At 53.7% G+C, this 27,740-nt stretch overlaps 1 protein-coding gene and 1 long non-coding RNA gene across 2 annotated transcripts in view; one reads left to right on the top strand and one right to left on the bottom strand.

Moving 5' to 3' along the window:
• lamc1 (laminin, gamma 1) overlaps positions 1 to 20,832 on the top strand; it is a 40,464-nt gene extending 19,632 nt beyond the window's left edge. The window contains exons 3-28 of the mRNA XM_056410474.1: positions 1,961 to 2,100; positions 4,532 to 4,698; positions 6,253 to 6,441; positions 6,633 to 6,750; positions 6,912 to 7,010; positions 9,764 to 9,900; positions 10,028 to 10,084; positions 10,184 to 10,373; positions 12,535 to 12,647; positions 12,849 to 13,070; positions 13,615 to 13,803; positions 14,095 to 14,340; positions 14,941 to 15,094; positions 15,177 to 15,319; positions 15,526 to 15,704; positions 15,812 to 15,968; positions 16,045 to 16,250; positions 16,320 to 16,396; positions 16,601 to 16,738; positions 16,810 to 16,954; positions 17,027 to 17,176; positions 17,259 to 17,373; positions 18,402 to 18,601; positions 18,668 to 18,826; positions 18,907 to 19,006; positions 19,574 to 20,832. Of these exons, the coding sequence (XP_056266449.1) occupies positions 1,961 to 2,100; positions 4,532 to 4,698; positions 6,253 to 6,441; positions 6,633 to 6,750; positions 6,912 to 7,010; positions 9,764 to 9,900; positions 10,028 to 10,084; positions 10,184 to 10,373; positions 12,535 to 12,647; positions 12,849 to 13,070; positions 13,615 to 13,803; positions 14,095 to 14,340; positions 14,941 to 15,094; positions 15,177 to 15,319; positions 15,526 to 15,704; positions 15,812 to 15,968; positions 16,045 to 16,250; positions 16,320 to 16,396; positions 16,601 to 16,738; positions 16,810 to 16,954; positions 17,027 to 17,176; positions 17,259 to 17,373; positions 18,402 to 18,601; positions 18,668 to 18,826; positions 18,907 to 19,006; positions 19,574 to 19,830 (4,047 nt within the window). The 3' untranslated portion in view covers positions 19,831 to 20,832. The remainder of the gene's footprint in view (positions 1 to 1,960; positions 2,101 to 4,531; positions 4,699 to 6,252; positions 6,442 to 6,632; positions 6,751 to 6,911; positions 7,011 to 9,763; positions 9,901 to 10,027; positions 10,085 to 10,183; positions 10,374 to 12,534; positions 12,648 to 12,848; positions 13,071 to 13,614; positions 13,804 to 14,094; positions 14,341 to 14,940; positions 15,095 to 15,176; positions 15,320 to 15,525; positions 15,705 to 15,811; positions 15,969 to 16,044; positions 16,251 to 16,319; positions 16,397 to 16,600; positions 16,739 to 16,809; positions 16,955 to 17,026; positions 17,177 to 17,258; positions 17,374 to 18,401; positions 18,602 to 18,667; positions 18,827 to 18,906; positions 19,007 to 19,573) is intronic.
• Positions 20,833 to 22,264: 1,432 nt separating this feature from the next.
• LOC130190949 (uncharacterized) lies at positions 22,265 to 22,865 on the bottom strand. The gene is made up of 3 exons (XR_008831088.1): positions 22,821 to 22,865; positions 22,608 to 22,704; positions 22,265 to 22,438 (listed from the first exon to the last, which is right to left on the bottom strand). It is a non-coding gene; the product is annotated as an uncharacterized LOC130190949 (long non-coding RNA).
• Positions 22,866 to 27,740: the final 4,875 nt, after the last annotated feature.

The following is a 27,740-nucleotide window of genomic DNA, read 5'->3' as shown; positions in this document are numbered from 1 at the left end:
GGTCTCTGTGGCTCCTCTATGGGTCTCTGTGGCCCCTCTATGGGGGTCTCTGTGGCTCCTCTATGGGTCTCTGTGGCTCCTCTATGGGGGTCTCTGTGGCTCTCCTCTATGGGGGTCTGTGGTCCTCCATGGGTCTCTGTGGCTCCTCTATGGGGGTCTGTGGTCCCTCTATGGGGGTCTGTGGTCCCTCTATGGGGGTCTGTGGCTCCTCTATGGGTCTCTGTGGCTCCTCTATGGGGGTCTGTGGCTCCTCTATGGGGGTCTCTGTGGCTCCTCTATGGGTCTCTGTGGCCCCTCTATGGGGGTCTGTGGCTCCTCTATGGGGGTCTCTGTGGCTCCTCTATGGGGTCTGTGGCCTCCATGGGGTCTCTGTGGCTCCTCCATGGGGTCTGTGGCCCTCTATGGGGGTCTGTGGCCCCTCTATGGGGGTCTCTGTGGCTCCTCTATGGGTCTCTGTGGCCCCTCTATGGGGGTCTCTGTGGCCCCTCTATGAGGGTCTCTGTGGCTCCTCTATGGGTCTCTGTGGCTCCTCTATGGGGGTCTCTGTGGCTCCTCTATGGGGGTCTGTGGTCCCTCTATGGGGGTCTCTGTGGCTCCTCTATGGGGGTCTCTGTGGCTCCTCTATGGGTCTCTGTGGCCCCTCTATGGGGGTCTCTGTGGCTCCTCTATGGGGGTCTGTGGCTCCTCTATGGGGGTCTCTGTGGCCCCTCTATGGGGGTCTGTGGCTCCTCTATGGGTCTCTGTGGCCCCTCTATGGGGGTCTCTGTGGCTCCTCTATGGGGGTCTCTGTGGCTCCTCTATGGGGGTCTGTGGCCCCTCTATGAGGGTCTCTGTGGCTCCTCTATGGGTCTCTGTGGCCCCTCTATGGGGGTCTCTGTGGCTCCTCTATGGGGGTCTGTGGCTCCTCTATGGGGGTCTGTGGCCCCTCTATGGGGGTCTCTGTTGGTCCTGACCAGGGAGGCAACCTCCAGTTCTTCCTCCTGTGTTTCCGTGTTCCTCCTCTCCTGTGTTTCTATTTGTCTCCCCCTCCTCCTGTGTTTGTTTCCATGTCTCCTCCCCTTCCCCCCCTTTGTGTTTCTATGTCTCTCCCTTCCTCCCTCTCCTCCCCCTCTCCTCCCCCTCCTCCTCCCTCTCCTCCCCCTCTCCTCTCCAGGTTATGTATTATTCTACATTTAAAGCCTGTCTTTGAATCCCAGGATCAGGACGTTGCGTAACTCCTGTCACAAAGTACTTTTCCCAGTATTTATTGTGTACTTGTAGTCCTGAAGAACTCATTTAGCTCCTGCGTGACGCTCCTTATTTGACTCGAGGGCAGGAAGCTATTCATAGCGGCGCCGGGACTCTTTTAGGAGGCGCCAGGCGCCACATTCCTGCTAGACAGTCCACCTTAACCCAGGGAGTCCACCTTAACAGCCGGCTGTCACTCACCGGCTGATTCTGGAGCTGAAGTTCCTCTGGCCCCTGAACACAACACTGAGTCACAGACAGGAAGTCACAGACAGGAAGTCTAAGTGACTAAGTCACAGGTGGTCAGTGGTGACAGGAGGTCCCAGACGGAGGTCGTTGCCATGGAGACCCGGCTGAGGGAGCGGTCTGTTCCTCAGCAGCTGGATCCCGTCCGATAAGCTGCTGATAGGAGCGCCTCTCCTTCACTGGTTTCCCATGAGCAGACAGGAAGCGGAGCCTCCTCCTCCTCCTCCTCCTCCTCCTCCTCCTCCTCCTCCTCCCACACCAACAGGTGTCCCTCAGAGAGCTCCATCTGGAGATGAATTCCTCTCGGCTTAATGGCGTCACGGTGGAGTGTTGTTCCCACAGGCTCCTCTCCTGAAGAATGTGAGTGGGCCTGTGGGACCGGCTCTGCTCTCTGGGTCGGGCCCGAGGCCCGGAGGAGGCCGGGTCCTCCTCTGCATGCTCTCCCCCTCGTTGAGCTTCATGAAGCTCCGCCTCTCGTTGTTTACAGGACTGGGTGACGGCCACCGACATCCGAGTGACCCTGAACCGGCTCAACACCTGTGGGTCGAGGTCTTGTGGTTCTGAGGTCCTCAGGTCCTACTCATCTCCGACTCACGCGGGGGCAGGGGGTAAGACTGGCCAGGCCAGGCCGAGAGAGGACAGAGGGAGCGAGGCCTGTGGTTGTGGTTCTGTGGTCCGGTGGTCCTGTGGTTCTGTGGTTCTGTGGTTCTGATGGTCCTGTGGTCCTGTGGTTCTGTTGGTCCGGTGGTCCTGTGGTTCTGTGGTCCTATGGTTCTGTGGTTCTGTGGTTCTGTGGTTCTGTGGTCCTGTGGTTCTGTGGTTCTGTGGTCCTGTGGTTCTGTGGTCCTGTGGTCCTGTGGTTCTGTGGTTCTGTGGTCCTGTGGTTCTGTGGTCCGGTGGTTCTGTGGTCCGGTGGTTCTGTGGTCCGGTGGTCCTGTGGTTCTGTGGTCCGGTGGTTCTGTGGTCCTGTGGTTCTGTGGTCCGGTGGTCCTGTGGTTCTGTGGTTCTGTTGGTCCTGTGGTCCTGTGGTTCTGTGGTCCTGTGGTTCTGTGGTCCTGTGGTCCTGTGGTCCTGTGGTTCTGTGGTCCGGTGGTCCTGTGGTTCTGTGGTCCTGTGGTCCTGTGGTCCTGTGGTCCTGTGGTCCTGTGGTCCTGTGGTTCTGTTGGTCCGGTGGTCCTGTGGTTCTGTGGTCCTGTGGTTCTGTGGTCCTGTGGTTCTGTGGTTCTGTGGTCCTGTGGTTCTGTGGTCCTGTGGTTCTGTGGTCCTGTGGTCCTGTGGTTCTGTGGTCCTGTGGTCCTGTGGTTCTGTGGTTCTGTGGTCCTGTGGTCCTGTGGTCCTGTGGTTCTGTGGTTCTGTGGTTCTGTGGTCCTGTGGTTCTGTGGTCCTGTGGTTCTGTGGTCCGGTGGTCCTGTGGTTCTGTGGTTCTGTGGTCCTGTGGTTCTGTGGTCCTGTGGTTCTGTGGTCCTGTGGTCCTGTGGTTCTGTGGTCCTGTGGTTCTGTGGTTCTGTGGTTCTGTGGTCCTGTGGTTCTGTGGTCCTGTGGTTCTGTGGTCCTGTGGTTCTGTGGTCCTGTGGTTCTGTGGTTCTGTGGTCCTGTGGTTCTGTGGTCCTGTGGTTCTGTGGTCCTGTGGTTCTGTGGTTCTGTGGTCCTGTGGTTCTGTGGTCCTGTGGTTCTGTGGTCCTGTGGTCCGGTGGTCCTGTGGTTCTGTGGTTCTGTGGTCCTGTGGTCCTGTGGTTCTGTGGTCCTGTGGTCCTGTGGTTCTGTGGTCCTGTGGTTCTGTGGTTCTGTGGTCCTGTGGTTCTGTGGTCCTGTGGTCCTGTGGTCCGGTGGTCCTGTGGTCCTGTGGTCCGGTGGTCCTGTGGTCCTGTGGTTCTGTGGTCCTGTGGTTCTGTGGTCCTGTGGTCCTGTGGTTCTGTGGTCCTGTGGTCCTGTGGTCCTGTGGTCCTGTGGTCCTGTGGTCCTGTGGTCCTGTGGTTCTGTGGTTCTGTGGTCCTGTGGTTCTGTGGTCCTGTGGTTCTGTGGTCCTGTGGTCCGGTGGTCCTGTGGTTCTGTGGTTCTGTGGTCCTGTGGTCCGGTGGTCCTGTGGTTCTGGCGGTGGTTCTCCAGAGTGTGAACCCGGCTCCTCTCTCTCTCTCTGAGGCACATTTCCATTACGCAGCCGGCATTCCTGGCATTCCAGGCCGGATTCCAGGGAACCGGAAGAGTCCTGATCCGGGCGCCTGACCGGGCCTCAGAGGGGGGTTCTATCGGGTCCCTCGGCCAATGGGAGCGGCCCACGGCCGTCCCGCTCCACGAGCTCCGGGTGGTTCCGTGGCGCTGCAGTCCTCCTGAGCCGTGTGGCGTCGGGCGCCCCTCCCCCGAGCGCCGCACCGCTTCCACCAATTCAGTTTATTTGTATCGCCCAATTTCACAAATTACAAATGTGTCTCGGAGTGCTTTACAATCTGAACACATAGACATCCCTGACCTTTGACCTTTGACCTCACATGGGATCAGGAACAACTCCCAAACAACCCTTCAGGGTAACAAGGTCAGAACCCTGCAGGAGAGAACAGAGGAGGATCCCTCTCAGGATGGACAGAACAATAGATGTCATGTGACCAGAAGGACAGATTAGAGTTCAATACATTCAATGAATATGACAGAGTGGATGAATAGTTCATAGTAGGCATATTCCACGATGGAGACCTCCACGATCCATCAGGCAGATGGCGGTGGGGAGGAGGAGTGGGCGGAGTCTCAACAGTGGGCGGAGTCTCAACAGGACAGTGGCGTGGTCGGTAGCAGGACCCAGACCTGGATGCTCCACCAGCAGATGGTCTGTGTCTCATCGGGTCGACGACCGCAGCCATGAACCTGTGTGTGTGTGTGTGTGTGTGTGTGTGTGTGTGTGTGTGTGTGTGTGTGTGTGTGTGTGTGTGTGTGTGTGTGTGTGTGTGTGTGTGTGTGTGTGTGTGTGTGTGTGTGTGTGTGTGTGTGTGTGTGTGTGTGTGTGTGTGTGTGTGTGTGTGTGTGTGTGTGTGTGTGTGTGTGTGTGTGTGTGTGTGTGTGTGGCCAGGTGTAAGTGTTACGGCCACGCCAGCGAGTGTGTGAAGGACGGCGGCGGGCGGCTGGTGTGTGACTGCAAACACAACACGGAGGGAGACGACTGCAACGTCTGCAAAGCGTTCCACAACGACCGGCCGTGGAGGAGGGCGGGCGGCGAGAGCGCCAACCACTGTCTGCGTGAGTTTACTGCACACACTGCTGCTTTACTACAGTACTACTGCTTTACTACAGTACTACTGCTTTACTGTAGTCCTCTTCGTGTCCTCTTCGTGTCCTATTCATGTCCTCCTCGTGTCCTCTTCGTGTTCTCTTGATGTCCTCTTCATATCCTCTTAATGTCCTCTTCATGTCTTCATGTCCTCTTGATGTCCTCTTCGTGTCCTCTTCGTGTCCTCTTCATGTCCTCTTCGTGTCCTCTTGATGTCCTCCTCGTGTCCTCTTGATGTCCTCTTCATGTCCTCTTCATGTCCTCTTCGTGTCCTCTTCATGTCCTCCTCGTGTCCTCTTGATGTCCTCTTGATGTCCTCTTCGTGTCCTCTTCGTGTCCTCTTGATGTCCTCTTCGTGTCCTCTTCGTGTCCTCTTCATGTCCTCTTCGTGTCCTCTTCGTGTCCTCTTGATGTCCTCTTCGTGTCCTCTTCGTGTCCTCTTCATGTCCTCTTCGTGTCCTCTTCGTGTCCTCTTCATGTCCTCCTCGTGTCCTCTTCATATCCTCTTGATGTCCTCTTCATGTCCTCCTCGTGTCCTCTTGATGTCCTCCTCGTGTCCTCTTGATGTCCTCTTGATGTCCTCTTCGTGTCCTCTTCATGTCCTCTTGGTGTCCTCTTCGTGTCCTCTTCATGTCCTCTTGGTGTCCTCCTCGTGTCCTCTTGATGTCCTCCTCGTGTTCTCTTGATGTCCTCTTGATGTCCTCTTCGTGTCCTCTTGATGTCCTCTTCATGTCCTCCTCGTGTTCTCTTGATGTCCTCTTGATGTCCTCTTCGTGTCCTCTTGATGTCCTCTTCGTGTCCTCTTCATGTCCTCTTGGTGTCCTCTTCGTGTCCTCTTCATGTCCTCCTCGTGTTCTCTTGATGTCCTCTTGATGTCCTCTTCGTGTCCTCTTGATGTCCTCTTCATGTCCTCCTCGTGTTCTCTTGATGTCCTCTTGATGTCCTCTTCGTGTCCTCTTGATGTCCTCTTGATGTCCTCTTCATGTCCTCTTGGTGTCCTCTTCGTGTCCTCTTCATGTCCTCCTCGTGTTCTCTTGATGTCCTCTTCGTGTCCTCTTCATATCCTCTTAATGTCCTCCTCGTGTTCTCTTGATGTCCTCTTCATATCCTCTTAATGTCCTCTTCATGTCCTCGTGTTCTCTTGATGTCCTCTTCGTGTCCTCTTCATGTCCTCTTGGTGTCCTCTTCGTGTCCTCTTCATGTCCTCTTGGTGTCCTCTTCGTGTCCTCTTCATGTCCTCTTCATGTCCTCTTCGTGTCCTCTTCGTGTCCTCTTCATGTCCTCTTCATGTCCTCGTGTTCTCTTGATGTCCTCTTCGTGTCCTCTTCATGTCCTCTTGGTGTCCTCTTCGTGTCCTCTTCATGTCCTCTTCGTGTCCTCTTAATGTCCTCTTCATGTCCTCGTGTTCTCTTGATGTCCTCTTCGTGTCCTCTTCATGTCCTCTTGGTGTCCTCTTCGTGTCCTCTTCATGTCCTCTTCGTGTCCTCTTCATGTCCTCTTCATGTCCTCCTCGTGTCCGTCAGCCTGCGACTGCAACGGGAAGAGTTCTGAGTGTTTCTTTGACGCCGAGTTGTACCGGGCCTCGGGTCACGGGGGTCACTGCACCGGCTGCGCCGACAACACCGACGGGCCCAACTGTGAGCGCTGCCTGGACCGGCACCACCGGGACGGCGGCGGCGGCCGCTGCCTGGCCTGCAACTGCAACACCGTGGGTGAGTTCAGGGGCATCGGGAGGAATGCACTCCCTTAGCTTAGCTTAGCACAAGGCTGCATCAGGTGGAACACACGAGCTTAGCTTAGCACAAGGCGGCATCAGGTGGAACACACTAGCTTAGCTTAGCACAAGGCTGCATCAGCTGGAACTAGCTTAGCTTAGCACAGTGAACGGTTCTCCTGCCCTCAGGCTCCCAGGCCCCCCAGTGTGACCCCAGAGGAGTGTGTGTGTGTAAACCCGGCGTGACCGGAGAGAAGTGTGACCGCTGCCAGGCCGGGTTCCACAGTCTGACGGAGGCCGGCTGCAGGTAACACACACACACACACACACTCACGTCAGGATGGTCATGTGATGTCATTTAATGTCATGTGGTGTCATGTGGTGTGGTGTCATGTGATGTCATGTGGTGTCGTGTCATGTGATGTCATGTGATGTGGTGTCATGTGGTGTCATGTGACCTCTCTCCAGGCCGTGTTCCTGCTCTCCCTCTGGCAGCACTCAGGAGTGTGACGTGAACTCAGGACAGTGTCGCTGCAAAGAGCACGTAGAGGGCTTCAGCTGCGACAGGTACACACACACACACACACACACACACAGAGACACACACAGACACACACACAGAGACACAGGGACACACACACAGACACACACACAGACACACACAGAGACACACACAGACACACACACAGAGACACAGGGACACACACACAGAGACACACACACAGACACACACAGAGACACACACACAGAGACACAGGGACACACACAGAGACACACACAGAGACACACACAGACACACACACAGAGACACAGAGACACACACACAGAGACACACACAGACACAGAGACACACACAGAGACACACACAGACACACACACAGAGACACACACAGACACACACAGAGACACACACACAGACACACACAGAGACACAGGGACACACACACAGAGACACACACAGACACACACACAGAGACACACACACAGACACACACAGAGACACAGGGACACACACAGAGACACACAGACACACACACAGAGACACACACACACACACACACACAGACACACACACAGAGACAGAGACCAGGGTTTTTCCTGCATCGAGAACATGTGGGCGCACCTACGCCGTTTTCCCGAGTGCCTAAGGCAAAAAAAAGTCTGCGATGAAAAAAACAAAAAAACCAGTGTTCATCACGTGCATGTCAGCGAAGATGTTCTCAAGCAGGCACCTGCACAGGTAGAGCCCTCGTGGTGCTCAAGCTCCTCCCCTTTTGCCCTGGATGAGAAAAGTGCCCTTTTTGCTGGAGCCACTTTTCTTCTTCATTAATAAGTATTTAAGAATAATCTCTGTCATCAAGTCCTCCCAAATGTGTTTGGATATCTGTCGGGGCATTTATTGGAGTTCTTGTGAGAATTTCGCCCCGACATGCTCCATGGCGCTCGAGCCCCCCTCCTCCTCCCCCCGCCGCGCCCCTCCCTCCCTCCTCCTCCACTTCCTCCTCCGCGCAGTGCTCCTCGCGCCACCAAACGGGTGCACCTCCTTCTCCTCTGACCGGCAGCACCAGACACACAGGTCATGAGTCATGACGGTGTTTGTCCCCTGACGTTGTTTGGTGATAAATTAACCACAACTGAAAATATTACGTCACAACTGGTCCGACGTTTCCTAAAAAAAAATAAACGAACACAAATTCCCGAAATCCGTGATTTCAAAGCCTAGTCCAGCTGTTTACTGACGTCATGTTTGAGAGAGAGAGATAGAAATAGAGATAGATAGAGAGAGACAGAGAGTTTTATAAATGCCATTTAGACAATTTCGATAGTATGTTGAATTTATTAATTCATTTTTATAAATGTCACAATAATTCACAGCTAGAACAGAGCAACTAAACTATGCTAACAATAGCTCTCGGTGTCATGCTATCCATGTGCCACATTGTTTTATGCGGTATGTTTCTCTTTGTTTTGTCTGTTCCAGTTTTACAAAGATCAGTCTTATATGAGTAATTACAGAGGGTGAAAAGAGTAAACGCAAGAAAAAACAACACTTGTAATAGCTTCTTACTAACCAAGAGTGATGTCATGCTGGGAAATATCAGATTGAGGCCTTATGAAGTTTTTAATAGTGCTGTGAAAAATAACGCGTTAACTCAGTTAATTCAATTACAGGTTTAACTAGTTTTGTTTTTTTAACGCATTTAACGCATGCGCAGAATGAGCTTCCAATCCGTCTGTTGTTGGTCGTCTCTCCAGCAGCGTGTCATTCTGTCTCTAGTGTCGGCGTTAACACGACTCCGATCTCCGTCCCGCCCGCAGAGCTCGGATGCGGCGCTGGCGCACATCGGGACGAAAAAGTCACTTGCCCCCCTCAACAACTCTTCTCTCGGCTCCGCAGAGCTCCGATGCTGGCGGCGCACTGGTGAGCAATGCAGGGCTCTCAAGTGTCACGCATTGAGCGTGAGACTCACGCATTCGGTCTTAGCTCACGCCTCCGCCACACATCGTATTTCTCACGCTGAAAAAACTCTCGGCTCTTTAATGTTTTAATGCAGGGGTGCTCAATATATCGTCGCCGCAGAGCTTGATGTCGATGGCGCATCGCTCTGTCGGAACCGAGAATTGTTGACGGGGGGTGAACGAAAATTACAGGGTGGGTGGAGATTTCCCTTTATAATAGGAGGGGAAACACTGGAGTTGATAAGCGTGTCTTCTTGTCTGATCAATACGCAACTGTGAGGTGCGCGACTGGACCGAGTGGCCAGCTGCTGATCACTCACTCAACGGACAGACTGCATGAATAGAGACACACACACACACACACACAGAGACACACACAGAGACACACACAGAGACACACACAGAGACACACACAGAGACACACACACACAGAGACACACACACAGAGACACACACAGAGACACACACACAGAGACACACACAGAGACACACACAGAGACACACAGAGACACACACACACAGAGACACACACAGAGACACACAGAGACACACACACACAGACACACACAGAGACACACACACACACACACACAGACACACACACACACACACAGAGACACACACACACACACACACACACACACACACACAGAGACACACACAGAGACACACACACACACACACACACACACACACACACACACAGAGACACACACACACACACACACACACACACAGAGACACACACACACACAGAGACACACACACACACACACACACACAGACACACACAGAGACACACACAGAGACACACACACACACACACACACACACACACACAGGTAACCCCGTGTCCCCAGGTGTCAGCTGGGCTTCTTCCACCTGGACCCCTCCAACCCTCAGGGCTGCACCGCCTGCTTCTGCTTCCAGCACTCGTCGGTGTGCGACAGCGCCGAGGGCTTCAGCGCGCACGCCATCAGCTCCTCCTTCTCCAGAGGTAGCGCTCCTCCCCACCCCACGTGGTGTGTGGCGCCGGGTCCAGCCTAATGTGTGTGTGTGTGTGATGAGTTGAGCAGTGGGACCGAGCAGCATGATGGTTTGTGTCCCGCCCCACCGACCGCCAGGACAGGGAAGTGTCCTCATCTCAGACATCACACTCCCCATGTACTTCATCGCCCCAGGTACACACACAGACACACACACACAGACACACACACAGACACACACACACACACACACTCGGCTGTGGCCCTTCAGAACCAGCCCCCTGTGGTCCTCAGGCCGGTTCCTGGGGGACCAGCTGCTGAGCTACGGTCAGAACCTGACCCTGAGGTTCCGGGTGGACCGGCGGGACACGCGGCTGTCGGCGGAGGATCTGGTCCTGGAGGGCGCCGGCCTCAGGGTGGCGGTGCCCCTCATCGCTCAGGGCAACGCCTACCCCAACGAGAACGCGCAGACATACGTGTTCAGGTGAGTCCCCTCTCCTGATTGGTCGCTTTGATTCCTGATCCTGATCTGTGATTGGCTGTTTGGTTTAACCACTGGCTGAGGAGGTTCACCCGGCAACGGCCCGCGGCCACCAGCTTGAGTTGGTCGGCCCAGAGGCGCCTCTCTACTTCACCTCTACTTCACCTCTACTTCACCTCTACTTCACCTGATCACCTCTACTTCATCTCTACTTCACCACTCTTTCACCCTCTACTTCACCCCACTTCATCTCTACTTCACCTCTACTTCACCTCTACTTCACCTCTACTTCACCTCTACTTCACCTCTACTTCATCTCTACTTCACCTCTACTTCACCTCTACTTCACCTCTACTTCACCTCTACTTCATCTCTACTTCACCTCTACTTCATCTCTACTTCACCTCTACTTCATCTCTACTTCACCTCTACTTCACCTCTACTTCATCTCTACTTCACCTCTACTTCACCTCTACTTCATCTCTACTTCACCTCTACTTCATCTCTACTTCATCTCTACTTCACCTCTACTTCACCTCTACTTCATCTCTACTTCACCTCTACTTCACCTCTACTTCCTCTCTACGTCACCTCTACTTCATCTCTACTTCACCTCTACTTCACCTCTACTTCATCTCTACTTCCTCTCTACGTCATCTCTACTTCACCTCTACTTCACCTCTACTTCATCTCTACTTCCTCTCTACTTTATCGAACCCGGTATCGGCCCTGATGTCCTCGTCCTGTCCTCATGGGGTCCTCATCCTGTCCTCATGGGGTCCTCATCCTGTCCTCATGGGGTCCTCATCCTGTCCTCATGGGGTCCTCATCGTGTCCAAATGGGGTCCTCATCCTGTCCTCATGGGGTCCTCATCCTGTCCTCATGGGGTCCTCATGGGGTCCTCATCGTGTCCTCATGGGGTCCTCATCCTGTCCTCATGGGGTCCTCATGGGGTCCTCATCGTGTCCTCATGGGGTCCTCATCCTGTCCTCATGGGGTCCTCATGGGGTCCTCATCGTGTCCTCATGGGGTCCTCGTCCTGTCCTCATGGGGTCCTCATCCTGTCCTCATGGGGTCCTCATCCTGTCCTCATGGGGTCCTCATCCTGTCCTCATGGGGTCCTCATCGTGTCCAAATGGGGTCCTCATCCTGTCCTCATGGGGTCCTCATCCTGTCCTCATGGGGTCCTCATGGGGTCCTCATCGTGTCCTCATGGGGTCCTCATCCTGTCCTCATGGGGTCCTCATGGGGTCCTCATCGTGTCCTCATGGGGTCCTCATCCTGTCCTCATGGGGTCCTCATGGGGTCCTCATCGTGTCCTCATGGGGTCCTCATCCTGTCCTCATGGGGTCCTCATCGTGTCCTCATGGGGTCCTCATCCTGTCCTCATGGGGTCCTCATCGTGTCCTCATGGGGTCCTCATCCTGTCCTCATGGGGTCCTCATCCTGTCCTCATGGGGTCCTCATGGGGTCCTCATCGTGTCCTCATGGGGTCCTCATCCTGTCCTCATGGGGTCCTCATCGTGTCCTCATGGGGTCCTCATCCTGTCCTCATGGGGTCCTCATCCTGTCCTCATGGGGTCCTCATGGGGTCCTCATCCTGTCCTCATGGGGTCCTCATCGTGTCCTCATGGGGTCCTCATCCTGTCCTCATGGGGTCCTCATCGTGTCCTCATGGGGTCCTCATCCTGTCCTCATGGGGTCCTCATCCTGTCCTCATGGGGTCCTCATCCTGTCCTCATGGGGTCCTCATGGGGTCCTCATCCTGTCCTCATGGGGTCCTCATCCTGTCCTCATGGGGTCCTCATGGGGTCCTCATGGGGTCCTCATCCTGTCCTCATGGGGTCCTCATCGTGTCCTCATGGGGTCCTCATCCTGTCCTCATGGGGTCCTCATCGTGTCCTCATGGGGTCCTCATCCTGTCCTCATGGGGTCCTCATCCTGTCCTCATGGGGTCCTCATCCTGTCCTCATGGGGTCCTCATCGTGTCCTCATGGGGTCCTCATGGGGTCCTCATCCTGTCCTCATGGGGTCCTCATCGTGTCCTCATGGGGTCCTCATGGGGTCCTCATCCTGTCCTCATGGGGTCCTCATCGTGTCCTCATGGGGTCCTCATCCTGTCCTCATGGGGTCCTCATCCTGTCCTCATGGGGTGTGTTTCAGGCTCCATGACAGCACTGACTACCCCTGGAGGCCGAGCATCAGCCACCCAGACTTCCAGAAGCTGCTCCACAACCTGACGGCCATCAAGATCCGAGGCACCTACAGCGAGAAGAGTAAACAACAAGGATAACAACATAAACAACAACAAGGATAACAACAGATAAATAACAACAAGGATAACGAAACATAAATAACAACAAGGATAACAACATAAACAACACATCACAACAATAACAACACAAGAGCATGATGATACACAACAACAATAATAACAATAACAACCTGTTTATTAAAGGTCTTCCTCGTCTCCCCAGGTGCCGGTTACCTTGACGACGTCTCCTTGGTAACGGCCAGGCGGGCTCCAGGTGAGCCGGCCCTCTGGGTGGAGCGCTGCACCTGTCCTCAGGGTTACCAGGGGCAACACTGTGAGCAGTGCACTCTGGGATATCGGCGAGCCCGACAGGAGCTCGGAGCCTTCAGCGCCTGTGAGCCCTGCAACTGCAACGGGCACAGCGAGGCCTGCAACCCCGCCACGGGTAGGACTGGGTCCACTGGGTCTAATGGGTCCGCTGGGTCCGCTGGGTCCACTGGGTCTACTGGGTCCGCTGGGTCCACTGGGTCCGCTGGGTCTAATGGGTCCACTGGGTCCACTGGGTCTAATGGGTCCGCTGGGTCCGCTGGGTCCACTGGGTCTAATGGGTCCACTGGGTCTAATGGGTCCACTGGGTCTAATGGGTCCGCTGGGTCCACTGGGTCTACTGGGTCCACTGGGTCTAATGGGTCCACTGGGTCTAATGGGTCCACTGGGTCTAATGGGTCCGCTGGGTCCGCTGGGTCCACTGGGTCTAATGGGTCCACTGGGTCTAATGGGTCCACTGGGTCTAATGGGTCCACTGGGTCCACTGGGTCTAATGGGTCCACTGGGTCCACTGGGTCTAATGGGTCCGCTGGGTCCACTGGGTCCGCTGGGTCCACTGGGTCTAATGGGTCCACTGGGTCTGCTGGGTCCGCTGGGTCCACTGGGTCCGCTGGGTCTGCTGGGTCCACTGGTTCTGGTCCCTGACCGGTCTCTCTCTCCAGGAGCGTGTGACTGTCGTGACGACACGGCCGGCCTCAGTTGTGAGCGCTGTAGAGACGGTTTCTATGGCGACGCCAGCCGCGGGTCGGCAGCCGACTGCGAGCCGTGTCCGTGTCCGACCGGAGCGACCTGCGCCGTAGTGCCCACGAGCAAAGAGGTGGTGTGCACCAACTGCCCCGCAGGAACCACAGGTATACACACACACACACACACACACACTGCGAGAGCGTTTAATCCAGATCTCCAGTTTATTTCATAACATCAGAGACTGATCTGAGATCTGTGCATTTTATATTTTAGTTATATTTTATATTTTGGTTATATTTTAGTTATATTTTATATTTTGTTTATTTTCGTTATATTTTATATTTTCGTTATATTTTAGTTATATTTTATATTTTGGTTCTATTGTATATTGTAGTTATTTGAGACCTTCACATGTGACCCCTGGGATCCAATCACGCGCCTCTCTCCTGTCTCAGGGAAGCGCTGTGAGCTCTGTGACGACGGGTTCTTCGGCGACCCTCTGGGCCGGGCCGGGCCGGTCCGGGCCTGCCGGGCCTGCAAGTGCAGCGACAACATCGACCCGAACGCCGTGGGGAACTGCGACCGCGAGACCGGCGAGTGCCTGAAGTGCATCCAGCACACGGCCGGCTTCTTCTGCGACCGCTGCAGGGACGGTTTCTACGGCAACGCCATGGCCGGCAGCGCCAACCACAAGTGCAGCGGTAAGAGGGGTCCCCGTTCAGGTCTCACCAGGTCCCCGTTCAGGTCTCACCAGGTCCCCGTTCAGGTCTCACCAGGTCCCCGTTCAGGTCTCAATCAGTACTCTAAAGTATTGATTGAGACCTCGTCTCTGATATCTCGTCTCTGATATCTCGTCTCTGATACCTCGTCTGATATCTCGTCTCTGATATCTCGTCTGATACCTCGTCTGATATCTCGTCTGATACCTCGTCTCTGATACCTCGTCTCTGATACCTCGTCTGATATCTCGTCTCTGATACCTCGTCTCTGATATCTCGTCTCTGATATCTCGTCTGATATCTCGTCTCTGATATCTCGTCTCTGATACCTCGTCTCTGATATCTCGTCTCTGATACCTCGTCTGATATCTCGTCTGATACCTCGTCTCTGATATCTCGTCTCTGATATCTCGTCTGATACCTCGTCTCTGATACCTCGTCTGATACCTCGTCTCTGATATCTCGTCTCTGATACCTCGTCTCTGATATCTCGTCTCTGATATCTCGTCTGATACCTCGTCTCTGATACCTCGTCTGATACCTCGTCTGATACCTCGTCTCTGATACCTCGTCTGTCCTCAGCCTGCTCCTGCTCGCCGTTGGGCACGGTGGCCCAGCGGCCCGGCTGCTCTCAGGTCACCGGTCAGTGCGAGTGCCTCCCCAACGTGGCTCAGCGTGACTGCGCCGCCTGCCAGCCCGGCTTCTTCAACCTGCAGAGCGCCAGCGGCTGTGAGCGGTGAGCGCCACGCCCACCTCGTAACCACGCCCTGCTTTCTTTGGGGGGTTATAAATCGGCTCCTCCCACTTCACCTCCACAGGTGCAACTGCAATCCGATTGGCTCCACCAACGGTCAGTGTGACATCACGTCGGGGCAGTGCGAGTGTCAGCCCGGCGTCACCGGGACGCACTGCGAGCGCTGCGAGGTCCACTTCTTCGGCTTCAGCTCGTCCGGATGCAAACGTGAGTGTGTGTGACCCCTGTGTGACCCCTGTGTGACCCCTGTGTGACCCCTGTGTGACCCCTGTGTGACCCCTGTGTGACCCCTGTGTGACCCCTGTGTGACCCCTGTGTGACCCCTGTGTGTCCCCTGTGTGACCTCTGTGTGACCTCTGTGTGTCCCCTGTGTGTCCCCTGTGTGACCTCTGTGTGACCCCTGTGCTCCCCAGCCTGTGACTGTGACCTTGAGGGCTCGCGGGCCGCTCAGTGCCAGGATGACGGGCGCTGCGAGTGCCTCCGTGGCTTCGTGGGCGCTCGCTGTGACATGTGTGAGGAGAACTTCTTCTACAACCGCTCGGCCCCGGGCTGCCAGCAGTGCCCGTCCTGCTACAGCCTGGTCCGGGACAAGGTGAGGCGGCGCGGTGGAGAGCCGGGGGGCGGCGCCCTTGGCGGACGCGGCGTGCCGGGGGGCGGCGCCCTTGGCGGACGCGGCGTGACGCGGCGCTCTGTGTGCAGGTGAACCAGCAGAGGCAGAAGCTCCAGGACCTGCAGACCCTGATCGACCAGCTGGGCTCGGGCCAGGACGCCGTCAGCGACCGCGCCTTCGAGGACCGGCTGAAGGAGGCGGAGAAGGCCATCATGGAGCTGCTGGAGGAGGCGCAGGCCAGCAAAGGTCACGGGGTCACACGGCGCCGCGCAGAGGAACCGGCCCCGGGTTCACCCGCCTGACCTTCGACCTTTCCCCACAGACGTGGACCGCGGCCTGCTGGAGCGCCTGAGCGGCATCAACAGCACTCTGACCACGCAGTGGAGCCGGCTGCAGAGCGTCCGCGGCACGGTGGACGCCAGCGGCACGCAGGCCGACCGCGCCCGCCTCCGGGTCCGCGACGCCGAGGACCTGATCGACCGCGCCCGCCAGGAGCTGGACAAGGCCAAGGACGCCGTGGGCAGAGTGGTGAGTGGCGCCCGGCGGCCAGGCGGCCCGCCGAGCGCCCGTTAACAGACAGCTGCCGTCTCTCTGCAGGACATCAGACCGCCGAGCGGCGCCGGGACCAACAACATGACGCGGCTGGCCGAGGAGGCCCGGGCGCTGGCCGACAGGTCCGTAGTCTGAGGGGAGGAGCCTGGAGGTCACAGGACCCTGAGGGCTTTGATGACTGATCATAAATATTGATTGAACTGATTGGATCAGCTCCAGCTTGTTTTCGGATGCTTTTATTGAGCGGTTCCTGTTGGAATCTGAGCTTCAGATTTCTCCTCAGTTGATCATCTGTCGTTCAGAGGATCTTTGTCTCCGTCTCTCAGGCACAAGATGGAGGCCGACCAGATCGAGAAGATCTCGCGCGACGCCAACGCCACGTCGAGCCGCGCCCACGACCTGCTGCTGGCGACGCTGGAGGGCGAGAGCGCCACGAGCCAGGAGATCGAGCAGCTCAACAGGAAGTGCGTGTGCGTGACCCCGTGACCCCGTGGCCCGCTGTGAGGGCGGCCTGTAACCGTGTCTCGTGGCTCAGGTACAACGAGGCCAAGCAGCTGGCCGAGAGCCTGGAGCAGCAGGCCCACAAGGTCCAGGCGGAGGCCGAGGAGGCCGGGGCCCGCGCCGTGGAGACGCTGGCGGTGCTGACCGGCGTCCCGCCGCTGGACACGGCGGCGCTGGAGGTGAGCCGCCGGACCGCAGAGCTCCCGCGGTGCGCGGCGGCCTCCTCGTGACCCTTGACCTCTGCTCCTCAGGACGAGGCCGGGAAGATCAGGAAGGAGGCGGCGGACCTGGACAAGCTGCTGGACAAGACGGAGCGCGAGTACCAAGACCTGCGAGACGACCTGCGGGGCAAAGAGCACGAGGTGCGCAGGCTGCTGGAGAAGGGGAGGAGCGAGCAGCAGGTACGTCGACCGCCGTGGGGGGAGGGGGCGGGGCTTGTATGCTAAGCTAGGCTAACTTTAACACACTTCCTGTTGGCGACAGACTGCTGATCAGCTATTGGCTCGAGCCGACGCTGCCAAAGCTCTGGCTGAGGAGGCGGCGAAGAAGGGCCGGTCGACCTTTAAGGAGGCCGAGAGCATCCTGGAGGACCTGAGGGGTACCTGACCACCTGTCTGTCCTCCTGCTGACCTCCTGACCTCCTGTCTGACCTCCTGCTGACCTCCTGCTGACCTCCTGTCTGACCTCCTGCTGACCTCCTGCTGACCTCCTGTCTGACCTCCTGACTGACCTCCTGACCTACATCTGACCTCTTGACTGACCTCCTTTTTGTCCTCCTGTCTGACCTCCATCTGACCTCCTGTCTGACCTCCTGCTGACCTCCTGACCTCCTGTCTGACCTCCTGACTGACCTCCTGACCTACATCTGACCTCTTGACTGACCTCCTGTCTGACCTCCTGCTGACCTCCTGTCTGACCTCCTGTCTGACCTCCTGACTGACCTACATCTGACCTCCTGTCTGACCACCTGACCTCCATCTGATCTCCTGCTGACCTCTTGACTGACCTCTTGACTGACCTCCTGCTGACCTCCGTCTGACCTCCAGTCTGACCTCCTGTCTGACCTGCTGACCTCTTGACTGACCTCTTGACTGACCTCCTGCTGACCTCCTGTCTGACCTCCTGACCTCCTGTCTGACCTGCTGCTGACCTCTTGACTGACCTCTTGACTGACCTCTTGACTGACCTCCTGCTGACCTCCGTCTGACCTCCAGTCTGACCTCCTGTCTGACCTCCAGTCTGACCTCTTGACTGACCTCCTGTCTGACCTCCTGCTGACCTCTTGACTGACCTCCTGCTGACCTCCTGTCTGACCTCCTGTCTGACCTCCTGACCTACATCTGACCTCCATCTGACCTCCTGTCTGACCTCCTGACCTCCATCTGACCTCCTGTCTGACCTCCAGTCTGACCTCTTGACTGACCTCCTGTCTGACCTCTTGACTGACCTCTTGACTGACCTCCTGCTGACCTCCTGTCTGACCTCCTGACCTACATCTGACCTCCATCTGACCTCCTGTCTGACCTCCATCTGACCTCCAGTCTGACCTCCTGCTGACCTCCAGTCTGACCTCCTGCTGACCTCCGTCTGACCTCCCAGTGAGTTCACGTTCTCTTCTTCCTTCAGACTTCGACAAGCGGGTCAACGACAACAAGACGGCGGCGGAGGACGCGCTGAAGAAGATCCCCGCCATCAACGCCACCATCACGGCCGCCGACCAGAAGACGCGGCAGGCGGAGGCGTCGCTCGGCAACGCGGCCGCCGACGCCCGGGAGGCCAAGCGCAAGGCGGAGGAGGCGGAGAAGATCGCCGGCGGCGTGCAGAAGGTAGGGCGCGGCGGGCGGCGAGGTCGCCGGCCTCGTGAGCCCTTCTGACGGCGCCGTGTCCCTCAGGGCTCCGCCAGGACCAAGCAGGACGCCGAGGCGGCGCTGCAGGACGCCGGCCAGCTGGACCGCCACGTGGGCGCCGTGATGGAGCAGCTGGACGGCGCCGAGCGGGAGCTGCTGCGCAAGAAGGCCGAGGCCGACCGCGACGCCACGATGGCGGGAATGGTAGGAGGAGCTACGGAGAGCTGCGAGGTCTGTGGGGCGGCGAGACGACTCCTCCTCTTCCTCCTCTTCTTCCTCCTCAGGCGGCGGACAACGCCAAGGAGGCCGAGGACAACGCCCGCAAGGCCAAGAGCGCCGTGAAGACGGTGCTGACCACCATCACCGTGCTGCTGGACCAGCTGGGTGAGGGGGGAGGAGACACAGGGGAGACACAGGGGACACATGGGGAGGGAGAGACACAGGGGGAGGAGAGACACAGAGGGGAGAGACACAGGGGGAGAGACACAGGGGAGGGAGGGACAGGGGAGGGAGGTGGGGGGGGAGAGACACAGGGGAGGACACAGGGGGGAGAGACATGGGGGAGACACAGGGTGGGGGAGGGAGAGACACAGGGGGAGGGAGAGACACAGGGGGGAGGGACAGGGGGAGGGAGAGAGACAGGGGAGAGGGTGGGGGGGGAGAGACACAGGGGAGGTGGGGTGGGGGAGACACAGGGGAGGGAGAGACACAGGGGAGGTGGGGGGGAGGAGAGACACAGGGGCAGGGGTGGGGGAGGAGACACAGGGGAGGGTGGGGGGGGGAGAGTCTCCTGGTCTCGTGGTCCTGGTCCTGGTCTCGTGGTCCTGGTCCTGGTCTCGTGGTCCTGGTCTGGTGGTCCTGGTCCTGGTCTCGTGGTCCTGGTCTGGTGGTCCTGGTCTGGTGGTCTGGTGGTCTCGGCGCCCCCTGAAGGCCTCCCTCATCTCTCTCCAGGTCACATTGACACGGTGGACCTGCGCCGCCTGGACCAGCTGGTGGAGGCCGTGCGGCGCGCTCAGGGCCAGGTGGGCGGCGGCCAGCTGGACAGGAAGCTGCGTGAGCTGAGCGACGCGGCGCGGACGCAGGAGGACCTGATCACCGACTACGACCGGCAGATCCGGGAGATCCGCTCCGACATCGCCAACCTCAACGACATCAAGGACACGCTGCCCGAGGGCTGCTTCAACACGCCGTCCCTGGAGCGGCCCTAGCCCCGCCCCCGGCCCCGCCCCCGGCCCCGCCCCCACGGCCAACACTGGCAGCATGCCCACTTTACCAAAACAGTTTTAAATATATCAGATTATGTCTTTGAAGCTAACATTTCACTCCACGTTTGTTTATGGAAAGAGGAGCAGCTGTTGTTGTTGTTTGTTCATGGAAAGAGGAGCAGCTGTTGTTTGTTTATGGAAAGAGGAGCAGCTGTTGTTGTTGTTTGTTTATGGAAAGAGGAGCAGCTGTTGTTTGTTTGTTTATGGAAAGAGGAGCAGCTGTTGTTTGTTTATGGAAAGAGGAGCAGCTGTTGTTGTTGTTTGTTCATGGAAAGAGGAGCAGCTGTTGTTTGTTTATGGAAAGAGGAGCAGCTGTTGTTGTTTGTTTATGGAAAGAGGAGCAGCTGTTGTTGTTGTTTGTTTGTTTATGGAAAGAGGAGCAGCTGTTTGCAGCGACGTGGTTTCGGTGGAATGAACTGAGCGGCATCAAGAACCTCGGAGCAGAACCAGAACCAGAACCCGACTGCACAGACAGGAAGTGTCCGCTCGTATTACCCATCATGCCCGGGGGCAACTCGCTGCGTTGTTATTGTCATGTTTAATCAACCGTGTTCTCAGAAACAACACCGTGAAGGAATCTTCCTCTTTCCTCCTCTTCCTCTCTTCTCCTCCCCCCAGCACAGGAAGTCTCTCGCTCCTCTTCAGTGGCGTTGAGTTAAGCCCCGCCCCCTCCAGATCGGCGTCTCGTTCCCAGAAGATTTGGATCTTTGATCTCGTCCCAAAGATCAGAAACTGAATCTCCGGGACGAGATGCAACTCTTTGTGTCTCTAACGTTGAGGTCGTGGTCGTCGTGGTAACCAGACGATGACGTCATCTCTGGGTCGTAGAACCCGACGTCCTCAGAACACCGAGAGGAAACGGGTTGAGTCACACACCTGAAACTACACACCTGAAACTACACACACCTGAAACTACACACACCTGAAACTACACACACCTGAAACTACACACACCTGAAACTACACACACCTGAAACTACACACCTGATACTACACACCTGAAACTACACACCTGAAACTACACACACCTGAAACTACACACACCTGAAACTACACACCTGATACTACACACACCTGAAACTACACACCTGATACTACACACACCTGAAACTACACACCTGATACTACACACACCTGAAACTACACACACCTGAAACTACACACACCTGAAACTACACACCTGATACTACACACCTGATACTACACACACCTGAAACTACACACCTGAAACTACACACCTGATACTACACACACCTGAAACTACACACACCTGAAACTACACACCTGATACTACACACACCTGAAACTACACACACCTGAAACTACACACCTGATACTACACACACCTGAAACTACACACCTGATACTACACACACCTGAAACTACACACCTGAAACTACACACACCTGAAACTACACACCTGAAACTACACACCTGATACTACACACACCTGAAACTACACACACCTGAAACTACACACCTGATACTACACACACCTGAAACTACACAACTGAAACTACACACCTGAAACTACACACCTGAGCCACACATGCACCTGAAAACTACACACCTGATGCACACACGCAGCTACACACCTGATACTACACACACCTGAAACTACACACACCTGAAACTACACACACCTGAAACTACACACACCTGAAACTACACACCTGAAACTACACACACCTGATACTACACACACCTGAAACTACACACCTGATACTACACACCTGATACTACACACACCTGAAACTACACACCTGAAACTACACACACCTGAAACTACACCTGATGCTGCTACACCTGATACTACACACACCTGATACTACACACCTGAAACTACACACCTGAAACTACACACCTGATACTACACACCTGATACTACACACCTGATACTACACACCTGAAACTACACACACCTGAAACTACACACCTGATACTACACACCTGATACTACACACACCTGATACTACACACACCTGATACTACACACACCTGATACTACACACCTGAAACTACACACACCTGATACTACACACACCTGATACTACACACCTGATACTACACACACCTGAAACTACACACACCTGATACTACACACCTGATACTACACACCTGATACTACACACACCTGATACTACACACCTGATGCCCTTTACACATTCATACTACACACCTGCCCCACACACCACACCACACACACCTGACACTTCACACACCTGCCCTTTACACACATTCACACTTCACACACCTGCCCTTTACACACATTCATACTACACACACCTGCCCTTTACACACATTCATACACCTGCCTTTACACATTCATACTACACACCTGCCCTTTACACATTCACACACCTGCCCTTTACACATTCACACTTCACACACCTGCCCTTTACACACATTCATACTACACACACCTGCCCTTTACACACATTCATACTACACACACCTGCCCTTTACACACATTCACACTACACACACCTGCCCTTTACACACATTCATACTACACACACCTGCCCTTTACACACATTCATACTACACACACCTGCCCTTTACACATTCATACTACACACCTGCCCTTTACACATTCATACTACACACACCTGCCCTTTACACACCATACTACACACACCTGCCCTTTACACATACTACACACCTGCCTTTACACATTCATACTACACACACCTGCCCTTACACACATTCATACTACACACCTGCCCTTTACACACATTCATACTACACACACCTGCCCTTTACACACACCTGATACTACACACACCTGCCCTTTACACACATTCATACTACACACACCTGCCCTTACACATTCATACTACACACACCTGCCCTTTACACACATTCATACTACACACCTGCCCTTTACACATTCATACTACACACACCTGCCCTTTACACATTCATACACACACCTGCCCTTTACACACATTCATACTACACACACCTGCCCTTTACACACATTCATACTACACACCTGCCTTTACACACATTCATACTACACACACCTGCCCTTTACACACAATCATACTACACACACCTGCCCTTTACACATTCATACACACACCTGCACATCTTATACTACACACCTGCCCTTTACACACATTCATACTACACACACCTGCGCTCACACACATGCATACTACACACACCTTTACACACATTCATACTACACACCTGCCCTTTACACATTCATACTACACACCTGCCCTTTTACACACACTTCATACACACACCACACCTGCCCTTTACACACATTCATACTACACACACCTGCCCTTTACACATTCATACTACACACCTGCCCTTTACACATTACACATTCATACCACACCTGCATCTACACACATTCATACACACCTGCCCTTTACACACATTCATACTACACACACCTGCCCTTTACACACATTCATACTACACACACCTGCCCTTTACACACATTCATACTACACACACCTGCCCTTTACACACATTCATACTACACACACCTGCCCTTTACACACATTCATACTACACACACCTGCCCTTTACACACATTCACACTACACACACCTGCCCTTTACACACATTCATATCTTCCTTTTAACGCAACACTATGCAACTTTGTACATTTTGCGTAGTGATAATTTGTATCTGATACACTGGTGCTAATAATTATTTCAAATGTTATATTTTTGTGTGAATGTTTTTTTATCATGACATATAGAGTGAGGATTGTTGTTTGTGTAAATATATGCTAATTCAGGACTGGCTGATTTTTAAGAAATGAGACTCGACAACAACAAAGCGTCGGCTACGCTAACTCCAGAGAAATATACCAGTATCTACGTCTGGTATGTTGTTGTTGTTGTCATCATACGCTTGTATACAAGCCTCAGAGCGATGCTCTGATTGGTCAGGACGTCCAGAGTCCGTCGCTCACACCAGCTCTACGTCGTGTACTGTGCCTTTAAGACGAGTTCGGTTGTAATCGGTCCGTAGTTCACTAAATGTTCCTCATGTCGGTACTGAAGCGCACATACACACACATACACACACACATATATACACGCGCACACACACATATATACACACACGCGCACACACACATATATACACACGCACACACATATGCACACACACATATGCACACGCACACACATATTTACACGCGCACACACACATATATACACACACGCGCACACACACATATATACACACGCACACACATATATACACACACATATTTACACGCGCACACACACATATATACACACACACGCGCACACACACACATATTTACACGCGCACATATATACACACACACGCGCACACACACATATATACACACACGCGCACATACACTGCACACACACACGCGCACACACACATATATACACATGCACACACACATATACACACACGCGCACACACACATATATACACACACGCGCACACACATATACACACACACGCACACACATATGCACACACACACACACACACATACAGGTGATGATGCAGGGGAAGACATTATTTAGTTTAGACGTGACGCATAAACAGTGTTTTAAGTTATAATGTTCCAGCTGTGCGTGTGGTTAAATGTCGCAATACAGCCTGATGAGGACCTGAGAATCAAACCCAAACCTAACATTTGAATAATAAATGATTTACAACAAGAAGAGGTCTGAGTCCTGAATCGAGTCCACTACAAGTCCTGAATCGAGTCCACTACTAGTCTCCAATCATCACCGCTAGTCTATGAATCTAGTCCACCAATAGTCCTGAATTCATCACTACTAGTCTTGGAATCTAGTCCATCATTAGTCCTGAATCTAGTCCACTACTAGTCCTGAATCTAGTCCACTAGTCCTGAATCTAGTCCACTACTAGTCCTGAATCTAGTCCACTACTAGTCCTGAATCTAGTCCACTACTAGTCCTGAATCTAGTCCACTACTAGTCCTGAATCTAGTCCACTACTCGTCCTGAATCTAGTCCACTACTAGTCCTGAATCTAGTCCACTACTCGTCCTGAATCGAGTCCACTACTAGCCAATGAATCTAGTCCACTACTAGTCCTGAATCTAGTCCACTACTAGTCCTGAATCTAGTCCACTACTAGTCCTGAATCTAGTCCACTACTCGTCCTGAATCTAGTCCACTACTAGTCCTGAATCTAGTCCACTACTAGTCCTGAATCTCCTCCACTACTAGTCCTGAATCTAGTCCACTACTAGTCCTGAATCTAGTCCACTACAAGTCCTGAATCGAGTCCACTACTAGTCTATGAATCTAGTCCACTACTAGTCTATGAATCTAGTCCACTACTAGTCCTGAATCTTGTCCACTACTCGTCCTGAATCTAGTCCACTACTAGTCCTGAATCTAGTCCACTACTAGTCCACGACTAGTCCTGAATCTAGTCCACTACTAGTCCTGAATCTAGTCCACTACTAGTCCTGAATCTAGTCCACTACTAGTCCTGAATCTCGTCCACTACTAGTCCTGGACCCGGCACTACTAGTCCTGAATCTAGTCCACTACTCGTCCTGAATCTAGTCCACTACTAGTCCTGAATCTCGTCCACTACTAGTCCTGAATCTAGTCCACTACTAGTCCTGAATCTCATCCACTACTAGTCCTGAATCTAGTCCACTACTAGTCCTGAATCTCGTCCACTACTAGTCCTGAATCTCGTCCACTACTAGTCCTGAATCTAGTCCACTACTAGTCCTGAATCTCGTCCACTACTAGTCCTGAATCTAGTCCTGAATCTCGTCCACTACTAGTCTATGAATCAGGTTCCAGGGATCAGGGCTGGTGGTCTTGGGCTGTTTGGAGCTGTGGGGCGGAGTCAGGACTCCCATTGTGGTTCAGATCGACAGTAGACCTCCTGGTCTGCCAGGTGGAGGTCCTCATGGGTCTTCAGGCTTGTAGGGGGTCTGACTGAGTCCAAACGACCCGGAGACCCTCCAGAGCCTCTCTGGTCCACTTCCACGAGAGTCCAGCAGCGCCCCCTGCTGGAGGACCACAGGTGGTATTAGTACCTTTACTGTCACAGAGTACCTCTACAGGGTGGTATTAGTACCTTTACTCTAACAGAGTACATCTACAGGGTGGTATTAGTAATCTTTCACTGTAACAGAGTACCCCCACAGGTGGTAGAAAATTTTACTGTCAGAATACCTACAGGGTGGTATTGAACACCTTTACTGCAGAGTACCTCTACAGGGTGGTATATCTTTACTGTCACAGAGTACCTCTACAGGGTGGTAATAGTACCTTTACTGCAACAGAGTACTCTACAGGGTGGTATTAGTACCTTACTCTAACAGAGTACTCTACAGGGTGGTGGTATTAGTACCTTACTGTCACAGAGCAGTCTTACAGGGTGGTATTAGCACTTTACCTAACAGAGTACCTCACAGGGTGGTATTAGTACTGTACTGCAACAGCACCTCTGTAGGTGGCATTAGTACTCACTGTAACAGAGCAATTCTTAAGGGTGGCAGGCTTAGCACCTTTACTGCAACAGAGCACCCCACAGGGTGGCATTAGTACCTTTACTCGTAACAGAGTACTCTACAGGGCAGTGGTATTAGTACCTTTACTGTCATCACAGAGTCCTCAGGTGGCACTAGTACCTTAATCACAGAGTACCCTTCACAGGGTGGTATTAGTACCTTTACTGTCACAGAGTACCTCTACAGGGTGGTATTAGTACCTTTACTGTCACAGAGTACCTCACAGGGTGGTATTAGTACCTTTACTGTCACAGAGTACCTCTACAGGGTGGTATTAGTACCTTTACTCTAACAGAGTACATCTACAGGGTGGTATTAGTACGTTTACTGTAACAGAGTACCTCTACAGGGTGGTAGTAGTACCTTTACTGTCAGAATACCTCTACAGGGTGGTATTAGTACCTTTACTCTAACAGAGTACCTCTACAGGGTGGTATTAGTACCTTTACTGTAACAGAGTACCTCTACAGGGTGGTATTAGTACCTTTACTGTAACAGAGTACCTCTACAGGGTGGTATTAGTACCTTTACTGTAACAGAGTACCTCTACAGGGTGGTATTAGTACCTTTACTGTCACAGAGTCCCTCTACAGGTGGTACTAGTACCTTTACTGTAACAGAGCACCTCTACAGGGTGGTATTAGTACCTTTACTGTAACAGAGTCCTCTACAGGGTGGTATTAGTACCTTTACTGTAACAGAGTACCTCTACAGGGTGGTATTAGTACCTTTACTGTAACAGAGTACCTCTACAGGGTGGTATTAGTACCTTTACTGTAACAGAGTACCTCTACAGGGTGGTATTAGTACCTTTACTGTAACAGAGTACCTCTACAGGGTGGTATTAGTACCTTTACTGTCACAGAGTACCTCTACAGGGTGGTATTAGTACCTTTACTGTCACAGAGTCCCTCTACAGGGTGGTATTAGTACCTTTACTGTAACAGAGTACCTCTACAGGGTGGTATTAGTACCTTTACTGTCACAGAGTCCCTCTACAGGGTGGTATTAGTACCTTTACTGTAACAGAGTACCTCTACAGGGTGGTATTAGTACCTTTACTGTAACAGAGTACCTCTACAGGGTGGTATTAGTACCTTTACTGTAACAGAGTACCTCTACAGGGTGGTATTAGTACCTTTACTCTAACAGAGTACCTCTACACGGTGGTATTAGTACCTTTACTGTAACAGAGTACCTCTACAGGGTGGTATTAGTACCTTTACTGTAACAGAGTACCTCTACAGGGTGGTATTAGTACCTTTACTGTAACAGAGTACCTCTACAGGGTGGTATTAGTACCTTTACTGTCACAGAGTACCTCTACAGG

This window comes from Pseudoliparis swirei, unplaced genomic scaffold (assembly GCF_029220125.1).
Source record: "Pseudoliparis swirei isolate HS2019 ecotype Mariana Trench unplaced genomic scaffold, NWPU_hadal_v1 hadal_25, whole genome shotgun sequence".
In the NCBI taxonomy this organism is placed as follows: Eukaryota; Metazoa; Chordata; class Actinopteri; order Perciformes; family Liparidae; genus Pseudoliparis; species Pseudoliparis swirei.
This window is presented reverse-complemented; position numbering and strand designations above follow the sequence as displayed.